Genomic DNA, 19599 nt, shown 5'->3' with positions numbered 1-19599 from the left:
TAAAGCAAATTGTCTCTTCAGAGAGGAAGAGGACTACAACTCTAGTGCCACATACACGAACTAGCAATTCTAAAAGTCAATGTCGACTCTCTAACGAGCCTTGTCACATAACCTAGGATAAAAGCCAAAACCAAAATCTCAATTTGCAGGCACTGTGTTTTGGGGTACTGCCCCTCATTAGTGCAAAGAGTAAGATCTGATTTGGCTGGGTGAGAAGCGTCTGACCAGGATCCAGGGGGTAACGTTCCTCCTTGCGGAGAGTGACACGTCAAGCCTGGCATGCTGAGGTGAGGACATTTTTAAACCACAATGCTCCTCTGGGAAATATACAAATTGTCTCTTCAGAGGGGAAGAGTTGATGGGTTCACATTTGGAAAATTAGTGTCCTAATTTGTACTGATAAGGAGCAAAATTCCTAATACAGCTGTCTGAAAATGGAGGTATTTGCCTTTTGGAGAAGATTTTGGTTTTGGCTTGATATCCTAAGTCATGTGTTGAAGTACTTTAAAGGGAATCTATCACCAGGATTTTGCTAACCCATCTAAGAGCAGCATGATATAGGGGCAGAAACCCTGATTTCAATGATGTATAAAATATTGGGCTGCTTTGCTCAATTTTGATAAAATCCCTGTTTTATCTGCTGCAGCTCTACCAGTGAATGTTGAGCTCTTTATTACCCCACCAAAAAGAGCAAATGGGGGCACCACGGTCGGTGGGACTCAAACCTAGGCCCAGAGACCACTATATGACATATAAAGAGAAAAAAAGGTAGGCCTAACAAAACGGGAGTCACCACCATGTAAATATCAGGATAACAGCTTTATTCCACAAATATGCAAAAGACAGAACATTTTTTTAAAAAACATTAAAAACAAAGGGATGTGACATATCCCTGTGCAAACAAAAGGCCCATAATACGGCCACAGCACCGCATCACTCTCAAAGGGGTATTAATTACACATGCCCAAAATAATACATAGCCTGTCCCACAGGATCATGTAATGGCTGAGAATAATAGCTGAAGATAACCAGCTCCCTAAATGCTAACTGTCACTAAGATGCAGAAATAAAGTGCATGCCTAGTGGTGATATGCAATCTGGAGAAGGAAGAAAATGCACACAATTTTAAACATAATTAAATAACCAGACTTGGACAGCATGCTATAGATTGACATGGATAAAATACCCACCAGAAGAGGGAGAACCATGACCTGGAGCACAAAGGCCAATGCAATAGCCCAGAGATACCACAGATTGCTTACACGGGCATGTGTACCCTAAAGGAGGTGCGGGCAGCAGACACCCAACGCGTGTCGCCACACAGCGGTGGCTTCGTCAGGGGTGATGTCTGCATGCCCTGCCTTCAGCTTAAATACAAGTCATAGAATGACTTACCAATATGCAGCTGTGTGGGCGGCCAGATGGGCCGCATGGAGCAGCAGTAATGGCGTTTGTTTACCTGCCGGGCCCGGCATATAGTTACTGCGCATGCGCCGGCGTCCCAGAGCGGAAGTATGAGCTCCGCTCCTGGTTGCCATGGCAACGCATACACAGTGGTAAAGAGCACTTGCGCTAGGGAACTGAAATAGAAGACAAATACTAAAAGAGCAGCAGGGGCCTGCTTGGAGTAAACAAACGCCATTACTGCTGCTCCATGCGGCCCATCTGGCCGCCCACACAGCTGCATATTGGTAAGTCATTCTATGACTTGTATTTAAGCTGAAGGCAGGGCATGCAGACATCACCCCTGACGAAGCCACCGCTGTGTGGCGACACGCGTTGGGTGTCTGCTGCCCGCACCTCCTTTAGGGTACACATGCCCGTGTAAGCAATCTGTGGTATCTCTGGGCTATTGCATTTGCCTTTGTGCTCCAGGTCATGGTTCTCCCTCTTCTGGTGGGTATTTTATCCATGTCAGTCTATAGCATGCTGTCCAAGTCTGGTTATTTAATTATGTTTAAAATTGTGTGCATTTTCTTCCTTCTCCAGATTGCATATCACCACTAGGCATGCACTTTATTTCTGCATCTTAGTGACAGTTAGCATTTAGGGAGCTGGTTATCTTCAGCTATTATTCTCAGCCATTACATGATCCTGTGGGACAGGCTATGTATTATTTTGGGCATGTGTAATTAATACCCGTTTGAGAGTGATGCGGTGCTGTGGCCGTATTATGGGCCTTTTGTTTGCACAGGGATATGTCACATCCCTTTGTTTTTAATGTTTTTTAAAAAAATGTTCTGTCTTTTGCATATTTGTGGAATAAAGCTGTTATCCTGATATTTACATGGTGGTGACTCCCGTTTTGTTAGGCCTACCTTTTTTTTTTTCTTTTTTTTTTCTCTTTATATGCTTTATTACCCCACCCACGCCACTGTGCATAGGCAGAAATCTGACAATTAGTGATGGGGGCCGGTTATGCAGAACTCATGAGTATGGAGGACTACCTGGCAGCAGAGTGGTGCTTGCAGGCACTGAAGCTTAGAGACTACAACCGGTGTGGACTGCAGGGTGCTCAATAACCTTGGCAAGGAGCTGAACACTATAAAATTAAAACTCCCTCCGCTCTTGAGAACGGAAATGATTTATTATAAGACGTAAATTCCAAAGTTGCTTGTTTTTACAAGCATTTGGTGATTTTAACCACATAAAAACTGGAGGCATCCCCTTTAAGTTGGCTACTACATATGAATTTTGTCTATAGATTTGCAATTCCAATTCAAATACAGTTATGAACATTGTACAGACAATTATGCAACTTTTTAAATGTCACTGGTGATATCTCCTCATCCACAAGTGTCTTCACTGTTTCAGAAACCCTCTAATAGTAAACCGGAGAGCAGTATGGACCTTCGAGGTGCCGACATAGATTGGGCTCAAGACATGTCCAGCAAAAAGAACGTCATCCATGTAAGTAACAGCCCTCAGACTGTCAGTCTACAGAACGAGCCACTAATATCTGTAGGCCACGGTCACACTAGCAGTATTTGGTCAGTATTTTACCTCAGTATTTGTAGGCCCAAACCAAGAGTGGGTGATAAATGCAGAAGTGGTGACGTGTTTCTATTATACTTTTCCTGTGATTGTTCCACTTCTGGTTTTGACTTACACATACTGAGGTAAAATACTGACCAAATACTGAACATGGCCTAAGAGAGGGGATTTTCTGCCGTGAGTGAAAAGAAGTTCCTATATGGGATACAATGTTCCTATTTAATTGGCATATTGCTACATCAGTATAACAGGCTGTACCCTCGACAATAAATACCCCTATCCATATGCCCATGTGTAAGAGCAGCTCCCGCTCTTCTGGACAAGGCACATCACATCCATTCAATTCATAATTAGGCATCAATCAAAGGTGTGTAACATGGCTTCCCAAAGCAATTGCACATGGTCGGCAGGTAGAAAAGCTGGAAACATGGCAGTTAGCTGGCTAATTTTTAAAACAAGGAAGTCTTCATGAAATAACTCCAAGTAGACAGAGGTGTAGCTAGGGTTTTGGTTCAGGGGGTCGAAGTTTCTGAGTGGGCCCCTAACCAGGTAACCTTGATTACAACTATGGTGACGCACCCTAATACTGGAGGAGAACCTCAGCAGATGACCGCGCTGTTACTGAAAATAATCTCTATACAAAGACCAACATTGATATTACCGCCATATGGTGACCATATAGTATATCAACCATGTAGAATATAAAGAGATTACAGCACAGTTATAGATGGTGACTTACAGCTGACGTTCTTTCTGATGGAATCATTCACTTTTCCCATCTTTTCCACCTGCCCCAACCCAACATACTAACTTCTTACAGCCACAACTCATATCCAGAGATTACAACAAAGACACATCTGACTTCACACATTTCAGGCACCATGTCCATCTATTCCCAACCTGCACAAACACCTAATTGTGCTGATACCCAAATACTGAGGCAAGGCTGCCATATGTGTCCCTATTACTGCACCTGCTGTGTGGTTCTCTGTGCCCTCTAAATTCTAAAGCAACCCTCTAGAATATAGTAATGTTGGGTGCAAGTGCCCTAGAAAACTGCCACATTTTCCCCCATAGAAAGTAATAATGCCCTCGGTGTGCCCCTTTAACAGTTACAGTAACCTGAGTTCCCCTATAATAATAAGTGCCCACTTTACATTTAATAATGTCCTGAGTCTCCCCCCTGCAGAGCCCCCTATACACAGTATGATGCTCTCTTATACATAGTATAATGCCCCCTCACTGTATAGTACCCCCCACACAGTATACCGACTCCATAATAGCCCGCAAAATGTATGATGGCTTCAACACTGTATTATGGCCTGGACCCTATACAAAGAGCCCACATTATCTCTCACACTGTATGATGGCCCCCTAAATAGCCTCCAGATAGTATAATGCACCAGATAGTCCTCCATAAAGTATAATGCACTCCTCATTGGCCTCCATATAGTATAATGCACTCCCCATATGTCTATGTATAGTATAATGCACTCCTCATAGGCAGGATTCTATATAGCATAATGCATTCTCCATAGACTTCGATATAGTATGATGCACCCCCATAGGCAGACTCTATATAGTATAATGCACTCCTCATAGGCAGACTCTATATAGTATAATGCATTCCTTATAGGCCTCTATAGTATAATGCACTCTCCATAGACCTGTATATAGTATAATGCATTCCTCATAGGCAGACTCTATATAGTATAATGCATTCTCCATAGGCCTCTATATAGTATAATGCACTCCTCATACGCAGACTCTACATAGTATAATGCAGTCCTATTAGGCAGACTCTTTATAGCATAATGTACACTCGCCATAGGCCTCCATATACTATAATACATTCCGAATAAAAAACTAAAAAAAAAATGCAATACTCATCTCCCCTCCTTGTTCCCCCGCTGCTCTGAGCACCCACACATCTCAGGATAGCGGGTGCCTTTTATTCATGTCATTGTGCTTTCTCTCAGTGTCTGCGTCAATGATGTCAGACACAGAGGGGGAATGATGAGAAAGGGAGCCTCACGCTCCCTCTCTCGTCATTGCTTTCAACTGTATCGGCATCCAGCCAATACAGTTGAACTTGTGATGGTGGGCACTGGGCCCCATTCCCTGCTCACAGACGACCCCATAGCAGTCGGGTGACTGTGCACAGAGATTTAGTCTCCCTGCTCTGCCGCAGAGTTTAACTGTACAGTTAACAGTAGCATAGCTCCGGGTGGACCCCTCAGAGCGTGAGGCCAGGGGCGACTGCCAACTCTGCTTTTCTGGGAGCTACCCTACTGCTTGTAGATCTAATTACAGAACTGTTATGTTAGAGGGGAAAGCCTCATACTCCCTCCATTAGGGGAAGAGCTGAACTTGTATACCTTAAAGGAAGATGTCTAGTTTGTGTTGCTACTGTCATAAATGTATATATTGTGTATATCTTGGTGCATATATATCAATATATCAATATCAATATAATTCTTAGACAGTGCAAACTTTGGTAGTTTTTTTTTTAAACTTTATCTTTATTTATTGACTATATAAAGAGAAAACAAAATACAATCATAAGGCACTAACCGTGCCAAGATAGATAGAGAGGAAACAAACAAACACAATTCTTAGGAAATAATAATATCAATCATAACAATAAACTGATTACTCAGGTCCTGAGGGTTGACAGAGTACAAAAAGCACTATTTGACCATTAAAAAACTCAGGATATGGAAATAGATAGCCAGAATTGCTAAGGCCGACTGTAACAAACCAGATATAAATGTAAGCAAATAAGAAAGAAGCAAAAAGCAGAAAAGGAGAATTGTAGAAAGAAAAGAGGGGGACATAAGGGGAGGGGAAGGGGGTAAGGAAGGTACGATAGCATGAAAAAGTGTTCCTGGATGAGACCCAGAAGATGCAATTCAAGTCAAAGGACTTGTCTCGGGAAAGATAGAGTCGGGACTCTATGCAACCTTGAGAGTTATACCTGGCTTCATGAAAATGGGAGAAGATAGATGATTTATGCGTTAAGGTAAAAATATGCTTCCACTGATCCTTTGTTAGAGAGGGGCCCAAATCGCCTTCCCATTGGAGTTGAAAGCTGGCTTTAGGTTGATCTGGGGGTTCAATCAGCAGGGAGTATGAGAAGGATAAAGGAGTATGAGAAGGGTAAAGTATGTCTCAATGGTCCCTCGTCCGAGCACACAACTTCAAAAGGCGTCTTGATGTTATTGTAAAAAGGGACATGAATATAACACATGACCACTGCAGCGGTCACAAGTGTAAACCGGTGAGTACCACTGGAGAGTCACACTAGATCCTCAGGAGAAGAATAGATGATTTGTGTAAAAAAAAAATGTTTATTATAAGTTGGTCACCGCAATGCTATCTGTGGGGGAATCCAGCAGAAGTAATTCATTTATTTATAGCTCCTCCACAGGGTAAAAAAAAATTACACAATTCTATTTATTTCCATATTTTACATCAGTGTGCTAACCATGTAATGCAAGTAGGTGCTGGGTCCTCTAATGCAAGAGACCTTTAAAGCTTCTCTGTGTTTCTGCAGAAGAACTGCTAATCTACTAATAACGTCCTAAAAGGGGATTTTAAAGCAGACAATGCCTTTAAATTAAATGATTGTACCTTACAAATCAGACATAGATAAAAAAAAAAACCGCCTTGCGGTATTTATTAATTATGGCCGTCTCTGAGTAGCTCACATGCACAGTGTAATGGATTTTGTGGAACATACATCCTGACTGCTCTGCTTAATGGGGCTCTCTCCTGTCTCTGGAGTGTTCGGTGGTCAGGCTCTACAGGAATTGATTTTGATTTCTCTCCATATTCTGGCTTTAACCCAACCTCATGGTCTGTGCCCTCCGCAGCTCCGCATGGTGACGGGCAATGAGTTTCTTCTGCAGTCTGACAAGGAGGATGTCGTCCAGGAGTGGTATGATGCCCTGCAGAGGGTCATCGAGAGGCTGGTGAGTTCCATGGCTAACGGCTTCTGCATGTATGACGGTGTATCACTGTATCCGGCATATGTATCACCTGTCCCACTTTACAAGTTTGTATCCTCATTCTGAGGGAGGTTTATGACAATCTTTATGTTTAATGATGCGATTTATATACATAGATATCACACCGTTCACAAATCTGATATTCCCTTTAAATGAAGGAAAAGTAGAGATGCAGTGCTCATACATAGTACTGTATGCACGTGATGTTGGATAATGTAATCTTCTATATTCTTTGCTCCATTTTTTGTGCTTTGCTTTTGAAGCTGACTTCACAGAAAATTTGGCAAAATGACTGCCTCTTTGTTGTCTTTTTTTCTGCAGTAAAACAAAAATGCAGTAGCCACAAGATAGCAGAAATATAACAAACACACTGCACATAGTGTTTTTTTACACCTGCACAAGTGGTGTTTTTTTTCTAAATAGGAAAAAAATAAAAAAAACGCATGAAAAGAAGTGGCCATTGTTTTTACAAGCCAGCATAAAAAAAAAAGTGTGTGAAGGAAGCCTGAGGGTTAGGCTATGTGCACACAGTGCGGATTCGTGTGCGGATCTTTCCGCACCGTTTTTGCAAAATCCGCAGGCAAAATGCACTGCAGATTACCCGCGGATTTACCTCAGACTTTCTGCGGTTTTTGTGCGGACTCCACCTGCGGTTTTACACCTGCGGATTCCTATTGAGGAGCAGGTGTAAACTGCTGCGGAATCCGCACAAAGAATTGACATGCTGCGGAAAATACAACGCAGCGTTTCCGCGCGGTATTTTTCGCAGCATGTGCACTGCGGATTTGGTTTTCCATAGGTTTACATGGTACTGTACAACGCATGGAAAACTGCTGCAAATCTGCAGCGGCCAATCCACTGCGTATCCGCAGCCAAATCCGCACCGTGTGCACATAGCCTAAGGCCGGATGAGGCGGCTGCGGTGTGGTGTGAGGGTAGGTGCACATGGCGCTTTCTAGGTGTTGGCGTACCCGCATCAGTTTTGAAGCAGTTTTCCTGAAGCGTCTTTTTGGCTTTTTTTAGTCACTTTTGTGATGACTTTGCAATTGATTTCTTTTTTAAACTCTATATGCAAGAAAATGGCGACTTCCAAGTGGAAGAAAGGAAGAAAGGAGCGGTCACGTCTTTTAGCTACTTCACAGCTTTCAAAGTCTGAAACTGTCAGGCTATTTTCACACGCTGCTGTTTTTGCTGCGGATCCGCAGCGGATTTGCAGCTGCGGATCCGCAGCCGTTTTCCATGCAGGGTACAGTACAATGTTACCCTATGGAAAACAAAATGTGCCCACTTTGCGTTTTTCCGCTTGAAAATCAGCGCGGATTTTCAGCGTAAAAAAAGAAGTAGCATGTCAATTCTTTCTGCGGATTCCGCAACGGTTTTCCACCTGCACCAATAGGAAAGTGCAGTTGGAAACCCGCAGTGGAATCCGCAGTAGAAACCGCACAAAAAACCGCAGTGAAAACCACCGCGGTTTTGCACTGCGTTTTTTCAAAATCCGCTGCTGAAAAATCTGCAGCAAAAAAAGGATAGTGTGAACAAGCCCTCAAAAGAAGTTACACAAGACAGAAAATATGCACAGCAAATAGATTTGACATTACTGAGCACTATGTTCATTATTTTTGTGTTTTTTGTGTGCTTTTTCAGGTGGAATCCAGAAAGAATTCATCTGAAAATTTTTTTGTGTACACGGACCCTAAGGGTATGTGCACACGTTGCGGATTCTGCTGCGGATTTTTCCGCAGCGGATTTGGAAAATCCACAGTGCAAAACCACTGCGGTTTTCACTGCGGATTTTATCGCGGTTTCTTCTGCGGATTCCTCTGCGGGTTTTCATCTGCACTTTCCTATTGGTGCATGTTGAAAACCGCTGCGGAATCCGCATAAAGAATTGACATGCTGCGGAAAATAATCAGCTGCGTTTCCGCGCGGATTTTTCCGCAGCATGTGCACAGCGTTTTTTTTTCCCCATAGGTTTACATGGTACTGTAAACTTTGGGAAAACTGCTGCGGATCCGCAGCGTCAAATCCGCTGCGGATCCGCAGCAAAATCCGCAGCGTGTGCACATACCCTGAAACTGCAGTCTGATTAGCTGCTGTTTTGTGAGTGGCGGGGCTAATCATCTAACTACACCTCCCCACCTGTTTATTTTTCATCTATACAACCTACGAGCGATGCTCTGAGGCCGTCCAGATCATGGTATCTGTCCCCGAGTGTCTGTGATTCTCCAATGCTGATGTCTCAGCTAGCAGCCATGGAGAGCGTTGGGAATATGATACAACCCCCGACCATATGACAACGGCAGCACAAATCCCACTATACACCAGTACACACAGCAGTTGGTTCACCATACACTAAAACTAATAGTAAAATCACACAGTTCCTAATAGTGGACTATACCTTTTGCACATTATCTGCTGGTCGGTTTTTCCAACACAAGTTTACTGTAAGATTAATAAAACTCTTATCCTTTATATAGGAGCGAGAAAATCCATTGGAGGAAATCGTATTGAGGCGAGCAGGGAGTATGGAGAACCTGGATGGGAGCGGTGGTGAAGAGGACAGTCCATTAAAGGCAAAAGATAGCTGGAAGTTCTCATGTACGATGTACAGATTATTCACCTCTATTTATTTGACACGTAGGCCTCATTCACGCGTCCGACTTTTCAGTGTACGAGGAAATCTGACCGCACTCGCTCTTTGATGTTGCAGATTTTCCGTTCTGTGCCTTTTTCATTGCGTTTTTTTTACAAGCGTTTTTATTGTGTTTTTGACGCTGCGTGTTATGTCTCTTGTTGGTGCGTTTTGTTGTAAATAAAGCTGCTTTCTTTTTCATGCATCCTGGTATTTGGATATGAAAAAACTTTATTGGTATAGTCATGTGCGGATTACATGAATTTTTTATGGTTTTTGGCGTCTAATGCAAATCTATGGGGAAAATGTGCACATAAAACTCAGCGTACGCGCAAGAGACGTTGGCATGTTGCGGATTTGAAACTCGCACCGCAGGACAGTTTACACTGAGTTAAAAAAAATCACAGTGGGCAGGAGATTTCTATAAATCCCATCCACTTTGCGGGAAGTGTAAGATTCTGTGTTTTTGATGCAGTGAAAATACGTAGCGGCAAATACTCATCATGGGAACACGGCCTAATAGGGATTTTTTTTTACCTTCAATAATTAAAGGATTGCTCCATTACTTTTGTTTGTATTGATGATTTATCCCTAGAAGGAGTCATCAATATCAGATTGGTGAGTATCTGACACCCAGATCCACCACCGATAAGCCGTAGTCATTGCCGGTGAAGGACGGATGTTAGCAGTTGCAGAACTGACCAGTGCAGCTCCATCAACTTTGTAGTGGCCACTGCCGGGAACTGCAGAGCCACCATTGCCCACCCCCTTTGGATAGATCATCAATATAACAGTAGTGGAACATCCCTTTAAGTGTTTTTTCGAAATATTTACATTCTTTTAACATCCTCCTTCAGTTCATCTGTAAAGTGATGGTGAGCTCGTCTAAGAACGTTCTATGAGATGGGGCATGCACGGCTATCCAAGTCTCCTGGCCCAGCTGGCAAAAAATGTAGATGCTTCATACATTTCTACTAAAATTGCTTTAATTATTGGAGATGCTGTCTTGAAATGTTTTTAGACTCCCTAATGACATAATCTAGAGTGCCATTGTATCCACTGAACAGACTCTCTTTGTGGTTGTTCAGTAGTGCGCACTGTATGGGAATGGCCAAGCCCCTCCTCAAATAGATTTTTCATAACTTTCTGATTTATTATTTTCTTATAAATACTGTAGGTTACAAATGATGATAATACTTTTGGTGCATAACCTGAACTTTCTTATTATTTTCATGTACTCATATGCCTGATGTTTCTTCTGCAGTATCCTGGGTGAGCAATAATGTTGGCGGTGTGGATAAAAAAAAGGTAAAACATCGGCTAAAGAAGATGTTACTTAAGAGGCCTTCTCTCCAGACCTTACAAGAGAAAGGTCTTATTAAAGGTTAGTTTGTAAATGAATCATCTCAAGTTAATTAGGAAAAATGTATGCTTGATTGATAGCTCCTCAGTGTCCCTCCTTCTGCTGAGATCTCACACTGCTCAGTGCAAGCTGCAGCTGCCAGTGAGGCTGGGTGAGTGGAGACTGAATAAATTTGAACTCATGAGCTATTTTGTTGTATAGCTGGACTCATAAATTGCTCATCTTAATATCAGTATTATATAGCCATTATTACATTCATTTTAAAGTAAGTACACCAGTCTCATCAGGTCTAAAAGGACTGTTTCATAATAATTACTATTTGTATGCTGAAATCTGATGACAGACACACTTGGATGCAAACATATGATGCACAACTCATAAAGTAGCAGCTCACTGTATATTAATATCATTACTTGATCAAAATGTGGTAGACAAGTTGGATCAGAATCATTTTCATAGAAAAAGATGAAATATCTCATGTAATTGATAATTTACTGTAATTAAAATGCACAAATCTTTCATATTTACAGAGGATAATGTGCACTATGAGCATCCAGTGAGCACCCATTTTGTCGGCATAACTGCCTTAAAGGGAATGTTAAGTTAATTTGAATTAATATTTTAATTAATAGATCTTTGACTAATACGTTTCACAATTAGATGTGTTTAAAATTTTTTTTTCTGTGCTGAGATAATCTTATAAATGTGCCCTGCTGTATACTGTGTAATGGCTGTGTCTGACTGTACAGGGACATGGTCTGATCATACTATAGCTCCTGGGCAGGGGAGGAAACAAGAGAGTATACAGACAGGACAGCATGGGATCACAGCTGATTCTTTCTGTGAGGTAAAACATTGCTTAAAAACAGGCAGTCAAATGTTTGTCAGCTGTGATCCCCTGCTGTAATGTCTGTATACTCTTTTGCGTCCTCCCTGCCCAAGAGCTGTGGTATGATCAGACCATGTCCCTGTACGGTCAGACACAGCCATTACACAGTACACAGCAGGGGCACATTTATAAGATTATCTCAGCACAGGAACATTATTTTCTAACACATCCAATTGTGGAAATTATTTTTATTTCAAGATCTATTAATTAAAATGTACATTGTTTGTGGGAAAAGCCCTTTAATAATAAAAAGGGCAACCAGTATTATAAGTTCATAAACTAGGTTACTATAGATACATCTTAAAATGTTTTCCCAAACTCTAAAGCATAGGGTACTCAAAAAGTGAAAAAAAAAGGATTTTTTTTAAAAAAGGTACAGCACTTTCAACAAGTTTTGCATAAATAAATAGTACAGGTGTCACGGGGTTACCGCATCATAGAGGAGCCAGAGGACTGCAGCGTCTGTTTGCTTTGCTCCTACTTATGCACTGAAAAGAAGCACTTCACCTTCTTTTTATACTGTATGGTGTTAATTTATTTACAGTGGTAAGTCAGCCATGTTGGGAGAACTGTGAGTCTGAGCTCTCAGCTGAGCTCGATTAGCCACTCCCATCCCTTTTATAATCTGGGTCCTGACTGAAACACATTGTCAGAGCTAGCCTATGCTGCATGGCTTGGAGGAGAGTTGTTTGGCAGTTATAGGAGAAGGAGTTTGGTGGATTTATCTGTGACTGTTGCTTGGGTTTGTAAATGTGATAATTCCCTTTCCTCCTCTTACTTTGTTTTTTACCCATCCTTCACTCACCGGTGGATTCCTCTGTTATGTGTTAGTGAATATTTGTATGCCTGGTATTTTCTGTTGCCCTTGTACGTGTTGCATTGTTTGTCTAGTTGATGTACTGCGGTGCACGGTTGCTCCCCTCTCTCCTGGTAGGGGGAAGGGAACAGACGGGTGGGTGGATACAGGAGATAAGGCAAGGTTGGTGGCCCTGGCATCTTCCCCTTCAGAAGTAACCCGGTGAATAAGGCGAGCTAGGGTGCCCCCTAGTGTTAGGGACATGGTAGGAGCCCCTGGTCCTGGGTCACCTGACAACTGAGTCATGACAACAGGCGATTATAAAAATGGCAGGCACCGCACTGAATAAGAATGGTGCCTCTGACTGCGGTGCCTCTTGTCCTCACTGGTTTCCATGTTATTGAGTGTTGTCCCTACACACAGTTTAATAGTTATAAGGGGGCGGTGCTTTGACATGGTTGCGGGCCAATCATTATGAGTGACTCACTATCCCTTCCCCCCCCCCTTCATGTTAATGGGCTATATAACGCTGGGTTATTTTCCTCTCCCCCTCCTTCCCTCATTTTCAGTGGGTCCCGGAGGTGCTTTTGTGCTGTCCGGATAGGAAGCATGGCAGACCCTCTTTTGGAGGCCCTGCGGTCTAGAATTGACAAAGAAGGTGAGCAGTGGTGGCTGTCCCTGGTTGCTGGACTCAATGCTCATCCCTCCAGCCCTGCGGGAGCGCTTTTAGCGCAACCCCCAGCAGCAGACATTCTCCTCACAGCACCCACAGTCAAACCCTCTGACCCACAAGTAGTCACTCACCAGGCGACGACAGCAGTCGACGGGCGAGGAGGCAGGCGGTCCGCACGGCGTTCCCGCCCTCCTGCACGCCTCAGGGAGAGCTCTCCTGTTCTGACAGGAAAATCACGACAGTGCCATGATAGGAGTAGACGCCCGCCCACAAAACTCCCGCCCTCACATCAGCTCTCAGCTATAGTAGCAGGGCCCTGCAGCAGGAGTGATTCACCTCAGGCAGTATTAACCCCTTCTGCCCTTCCCAGGCAGCCACAGCAGGTACCGTCCAGCCCTTGTAATACAGCTGTCATTACTGCTGTTCATTCTGAAGCCCCACATTCCAGCTCTGTGCCTGCTGTGATTGCTGTGGGGGGAAATCATAGTACACAGGCTTCAGGCTCCTCACGAGAGCAGATTAACCCTTTGCCTGTATCCACTAAAGATGTTGCCTCACAAGACTTACAAAAAAGTGTAACTTCTGTACATGATATAGTGTCAGCAGCTGGGGTTTTACAACACTTTTCTGCCCCTGCACAAGTTCCTCAGCATTATGAAGCTTTAACACCATCTGCCCCAATGTTATTTGACACTCAGCTTCATTCACAGCGTTTACCAACTGTTATTACTACCCCCATAGGTTCGCAACCGCAGCATGACAGTACCTTAGTGACCCATGCTCATGTTACACATTCGCACGAAAGAAGACACGACAGGCGTAAGCGCCGTAGGTCGTACTCAGCATCTTCCTCGTCCCCTCATTCACGCCGTAGCCACCGTACGTCTGACCAGCATAGGAGGCGTTCGGTTCACTCACATAGGAGATCAAGTTCACGTAGATATGCTAATTCTCGGTCCTCGAGGCGACGCTCACCATCATCTTCATATGAGATGTCCAGCGAGTCTGCGAGTCCTGATAGAGAGATTGGACCTGCCCGGGTCAGAAGAGAGTCTCAGGCAGCATCAAGGGTTTACAGCCCGGTCGAGCAGTGTGCACCTCCCGGGGCTTCAAGCCAAGGTCTCAATTTTTCATCTTCGTCTGCTGGAGCCGGAGTTCCTCCATCTATGGGAGTCCCTCCTCCAGTTGTTGGTTCTGGTGAGTGTTCATTTTCAAGCGTTAATTATCCTGATAGTACTACTTTAATGGCCGTTTTTAAAGCAATGTTGGATCAAATTCCAAAAGTGAATTGTCGTGAAAAAGAGGATTTAAAAATTAAGTCACTAGCCAGTGTACATAAAGATGCTTTTTATTGTGGGGTTAGCGCTCTTGGTTCGCATGTAGATGATGAAACAAAAATTAAGATCTGGAAAAACGAATATTTCGATATTTGGTCTTTGATTTCAGTAGATCAGCACACAGTAGATAAAGAAAGACGACCAGTTGAGAGGGTTTTTGATAGGAGTAAGCAAAAAGTGGCAAAAACAATAAACAATTGGTTACAGGCTTTTGCAGTATTAGGGTGTATTATGGGGCAAAAGCACCCCGAACGCTGTTCTGAACTATTCATCTATCAAGATATGATTTACAATTCATATAGGGCATATGGTGGTACGGCCTGGTGGAGATATGATGAGGAGTTCAGGAGGCGTTTGGGTATTCAACCTGAGTTAGGATGGGGGGTAAAAGCCACCGATGTTTGGCTCCGCCTTATGTTATCTCAGAAACAGCCCCCCTTTCCAACATCGACTGCTGGACACACATCAACAGGCACCAATTCAGTGGTCGTACGCAGACCCGGAGCCTGTTGGCTTTTTAATGAAGGGCATTGCCGATTTTTCGGCTTGTGCAAGTTCAAGCATGAATGCTCTGCGTGCGGGGGGGCCCACCCCGCCGCAAAGTGTACTCGTCCGGCAGGAAAATTACCATCCAAACCACAGCAAACCGATCGCAAGGACACCGGTGAGCGTAACCGCGATGGGCCCATGGCTAAATCGGTACCATAAAAAAGATGCAGCTGGGCAAATTCGTTTTGGTTTTACGTTCGGCTTTTTTATTCCGTTTAAACTCCAACGTACAATTTCTTTTTCCAAAAATTTGAAATCTGCAGCTTCCCATCCTGATGTTGTTAGAGAAAAAATTTCAAAAGAAGTATCATTGGGTAGAATGGCTGGGCCTTTTTCATCCCCGCCTTTTCCATATTTTAGGGTCTCCCCTTTGGGGGTTGTACCCAAAAAAGAACCAGGCACATTTCGAATGATTCACCACCTGTCTTATCCTAAAGGTGTCTCCGTTAATGATGGTATACTGCTGGAGGATTCTTCAGTAGCATATGCATCATTTGATAAAGCAGTAGTAATGGTCCGAGAGGCAGGCCCTAGAGCCTGGCTGGCAAAAGCGGATATCGACTCTGCTTTTCGGTTATTACCGGTTCATCCCGATTGTTTTCACCTGTTAGGCTGTCAAGTAGATGACCAGTATTACTATGATATGTGTCTCCCTATGGGATGTTCTATCTCATGCTATTATTTTGAGCTTTTTAGTTCCTTTTTGGATTGGGTAGTGCGTTACGAGACAAGCTGTAATGCTGTTACGCACTACCTGGACGATTTTCTTTTTGTGGGACCAGAGGATTCTAATCTATGTGCAATTTTAATTAACAAATTCAAAGAAATAGCGAGTGACTTTGGTATACCGTTGTCTGCGGAAAAAACAATCGGTCCTGTTCAAAAGTTAACATTTTTGGGCATTGAGATTGACACAGTTTCCATGGTATTTAGATTGCCATCTGAAAAAATTCAAAAAATCTTGAGTTTAATTCAAGGTTTTAGTGCAGTTCGTAAGGTAACATTGCAACAAATGCAATCTTTGTTGGGTTTATTAGTTTTCGCCTGCAGAGTCATGCCGGTAGGCAGAGTTTTTTCTCGCCGGCTGTCTTTGGCTACCAGAGGTGTGTCAAACCCTAGTCATAGACTCCGTATTACCAAGAGTATGCAGGCAGACCTGGAAGTTTGGAAATCTTTCCTGCAGACGTACAATTGTCATACTTGCTTTATGCCAAAAGAGGTTTTTAGCCAGGATCTCCAGTTATTTACAAGCGCAGATGTTTCTTCCGGTTTTGTCGTGGTTTTTGGTGATCAATGGTGTAAAGAAAACTGGCCTACATCTTGGCGAACTCTAGGTATTTGCCAGGATCCTGCCTTCTGTGAAGTGTTTTCAATCGTTCTATCTGTCGACATTTGGTTTGACAGTTTAGCTAATAAGAAGATTGTTTTTCAAACTTCACACCCAAAAACCGCACTTTGCATAAATTTTATGTCTTGCACGTCCCTTCCAATCTTATGTCTGCTTCGCCGTCTTGCATTGTTATGCCTCAAATATAACATATGGCCTCGGGCTCAACAACTTTTAGTCTCTGATAACAGATTGTCTGACATGCTACCACATTTTGATTGGCAGGTTTTCAAGAACAGTTTTCCCAGCGCTCAACCGGTGGGCTTGCCTTGCCCCCTTTCTCTTTGGGAAACAGTGGCGAACAGTTGATGCCTCTGGTCCGTTCTTCAGTTGTCCCATCAACATGGCAGTCTTACGGTAAGGCATGGGAAGAATGGTGTTCATTGATACGTGGGAGGCCGGTACACTTGTCTGATCAATACAGATTACAAGTTACAATCGAATTCATTAGTCAACTTTTAGACAAAGGTATATCTGGATCATCGGCGCAGCAACGTTTATCTGGTTTAGCTTTTTATTTTCAGTTGTTAGGTTGGGTTGATGTTACTAAAACATTTCTTATCAGACAGGCATTGAAAGGGTGGAAGCGGGTGCAACCAAGTCGTGAATGTAGGCGCCCCATTTCCTTATCTCTCCTTCATACCATTATATGTTCAACTAATGAGATATGTTCTTCTCATTTCGAGTCATTATTATTATCTGCTGCATTTGGTTTAGCCTTTTTTGGAGCTCTTCGCATCAGTGAGCTCGTTCCTCAGTCTAAGAGTAGTTTGGAGGGAGGTTTATTGTGTGACGACGTGGTCCTAGTTAAAGACTCATTACGCCTTCGCCTCCGCAAGTCTAAGACAGACCCAGCAGGCAGAGGTACTTGGCTTTTGTTGCATCGCTATTCTGGGCAAGTTTGCCCTGTTCTTTTAATTATCGCCTATTTAGAGGTCAGACGTTTCGGTAGGTTTTTCCTTGTTCATTTAGATGGTTCGCCGTTGACTAGGTATCAATTTCAAGCATTATTCGGCAAGTGTTTAACAGCATCTGGGGTACCAGTTCGTGACTATGGTACCCACTCATTTCGAATTGGAGCTGCGACAGAGGCGGCTAAAGCAGGTTTGCCCGATTCAGAGGTACAAAGGATCGGCAGATGGCGATCAGCTTGTTTTTCAAGGTATATTCGTCCTGATCTATTAATTTAATCTTGTCATCTTCATTCCAGGTTCGGGCAGTCCAACTGTGTGGCTGTTAGGCCACTCCTACATATTTTGGGCTGGTCAAAGGGCTGAATTCCGCCCAGGCGGTAGGAACCTAGGCTTTCGAGGCCTGAATTTTTCTTGGCGGGGGATAAAAGGCTTACAGTGGCCGCAAGTTTTGCCTGAAATAGTGGATATCTCCAAAGAAGCCAGGAGTCCGGTAGTTCTTGTTTTACACGCCGGCGGTAATGACTTGTGTTCTTACAAAATTGCGGAGTTAATAACAATAATGAAGTCAGATATATCCCGTTTTCACAGCTTCTTTCAAGAACTTATATTTGTTTGGTCGGAAATAGTTCCTCGGTCGGTCTGGCATGGTGCCAGAGACGGCATGGCTATAGAGCGCACCAGGAGAACAATAAATGCCCGGATTTCGAAATTTGTTAGGGAAAGGTTTGGTGTTGTTATAAGACATAAGCAATTAGAGGGGGATAACAGAGCACTGTTAAGGCAAGATGGTGTACATCTTACAGATATTGGCCTAGATATCTTTTTATCAGGGCTACAAGATGGAATTGAGCAGGCTCTTTTGTTGATGGGTGGGGGTCGGAGTCATGTGTAAGGACACATGATCCTTCCGTGGCGGGATTTAAAGAAAGGACACATGGGTACGGCTCGTCGGCTGACGTGCCTGTGAATTGACAACAGGGCATTTGGCGGCGAGCGTGGTTAATTAATTTTATGTGCCTTTCTAAGTGGTTAAAAAATATGTTGACAGTTATAAGAAATGAATTAATAAAAGCTGTGACCGACCTTCACCCATCAATTATTGTGTTCTTGTCTTATTCGTATGTTTTAAGGGTTATGTGTGGAGGGATCATGGGTATGCTGGGTGGGGTCTCCGCAGTCTGGCAGGCACCGCACTGAATAAGAATGGTGCCTCTGACTGCGGTGCCTCTTGTCCTCACTGGTTTCCATGTTATTGAGTGTTGTCCCTACACACAGTTTAATAGTTATAAGGGGGCGGTGCTTTGACATGGTTGCGGGCCAATCATTATGAGTGACTCACTATCCCTTCCCCCCCCCCTTCATGTTAATGGGCTATATAACGCTGGGTTATTTTCCTCTCCCCCTCCTTCCCTCATTTTCAGTGGGTCCCGGAGGTGCTTTTCCCACCCTCCCTCCCCTTTTTAATGTTTGTTTTGTAACATTGGTATTTTATTTATTTTAGATGCAAGTCACAGCGGGATTTAAAGAAAGGACACATGGGTACGGCTCGTCGGCTGACGTGCCTGTGAATTGACAACAGGGCATTTGGCGGCGAGCGTGGTTAATTAATTTTATGTGCCTTTCTAAGTGGTTAAAAAATATGTTGACAGTTATAAGAAATGAATTAATAAAAGCTGTGACCGACCTTCACCCATCAATTATTGTGTTCTTGTCTTATTCGTATGTTTTAAGGGTTATGTGTGGAGGGATCATGGGTATGCTGGGTGGGGTCTCCGCAGTCTAAACATTGTGATGTATCTTATCTCAAAAGTCATCTGTCTTCCCCAAATTATCACACACTTCTTCCCCTCCCCCTGCCTTCTGAACTTGTCATCCAGTGTAAAAAGGCAGCTCAATTCCATCTTGCTCAGTGAGGACGGACTACAGGTGCCATCTGACACAGTCCATTATCCTCTAGGGAGAGGAGGAGTGAGGAGCAGGGATGGGAACAGACAGACAGAAAAACATTGTGCACAACCCTGAACAAGTGTTTATCACACATCAGAGCTTGATTTA

At 43.4% G+C, this 19599-nt stretch overlaps 2 protein-coding genes across 8 annotated transcripts in view; both read left to right on the top strand.

Annotated features, from left to right (window-relative positions):
- Positions 1–19599, top strand: part of ARHGAP9 (Rho GTPase activating protein 9) — a 294422-nt gene that overhangs the window by 231014 nt on the left and 43809 nt on the right. For all 5 annotated transcript variants that reach the window (XM_077297733.1, XM_077297732.1, XM_077297731.1 and 2 more), the window contains 4 exons: positions 2815–2910; positions 6870–6968; positions 9482–9602; positions 10901–11020. In XM_077297733.1, the coding sequence (XP_077153848.1) occupies positions 2815–2910; positions 6870–6968; positions 9482–9602; positions 10901–11020 (436 nt within the window). The remainder of the gene's footprint in view (positions 1–2814; positions 2911–6869; positions 6969–9481; positions 9603–10900; positions 11021–19599) is intronic.
- Positions 13018–19241, top strand: LOC143816842 (uncharacterized). 3 transcript variants are annotated; one of them, XM_077297736.1, is made up of 4 exons: positions 13018–14554; positions 16856–16987; positions 17841–18059; positions 19046–19241. In XM_077297736.1, the coding sequence occupies exons 1-4, from the start codon at positions 13159–13161 to the stop codon at positions 19066–19068; spliced, it is 1770 nt and encodes a 589-aa protein (XP_077153851.1). In that variant the 5' UTR covers positions 13018–13158; the 3' UTR covers positions 19069–19241. The 3 variants fall into 3 exon arrangements, with proteins under 3 accessions (XP_077153851.1, XP_077153852.1, XP_077153850.1); XM_077297737.1 differs by lacking the exon at positions 19046–19241 and having other exon boundaries at positions 13018–13342; positions 14099–14554; positions 17841–18640; XM_077297735.1 differs by lacking the exon at positions 19046–19241 and having other exon boundaries at positions 17841–18640.

This window comes from Ranitomeya variabilis, chromosome 3 (genome assembly GCF_051348905.1).
Source record: "Ranitomeya variabilis isolate aRanVar5 chromosome 3, aRanVar5.hap1, whole genome shotgun sequence".
Lineage (NCBI taxonomy): Eukaryota > Metazoa > Chordata > Amphibia > Anura > Dendrobatidae > Ranitomeya > Ranitomeya variabilis.
This window is presented reverse-complemented; position numbering and strand designations above follow the sequence as displayed.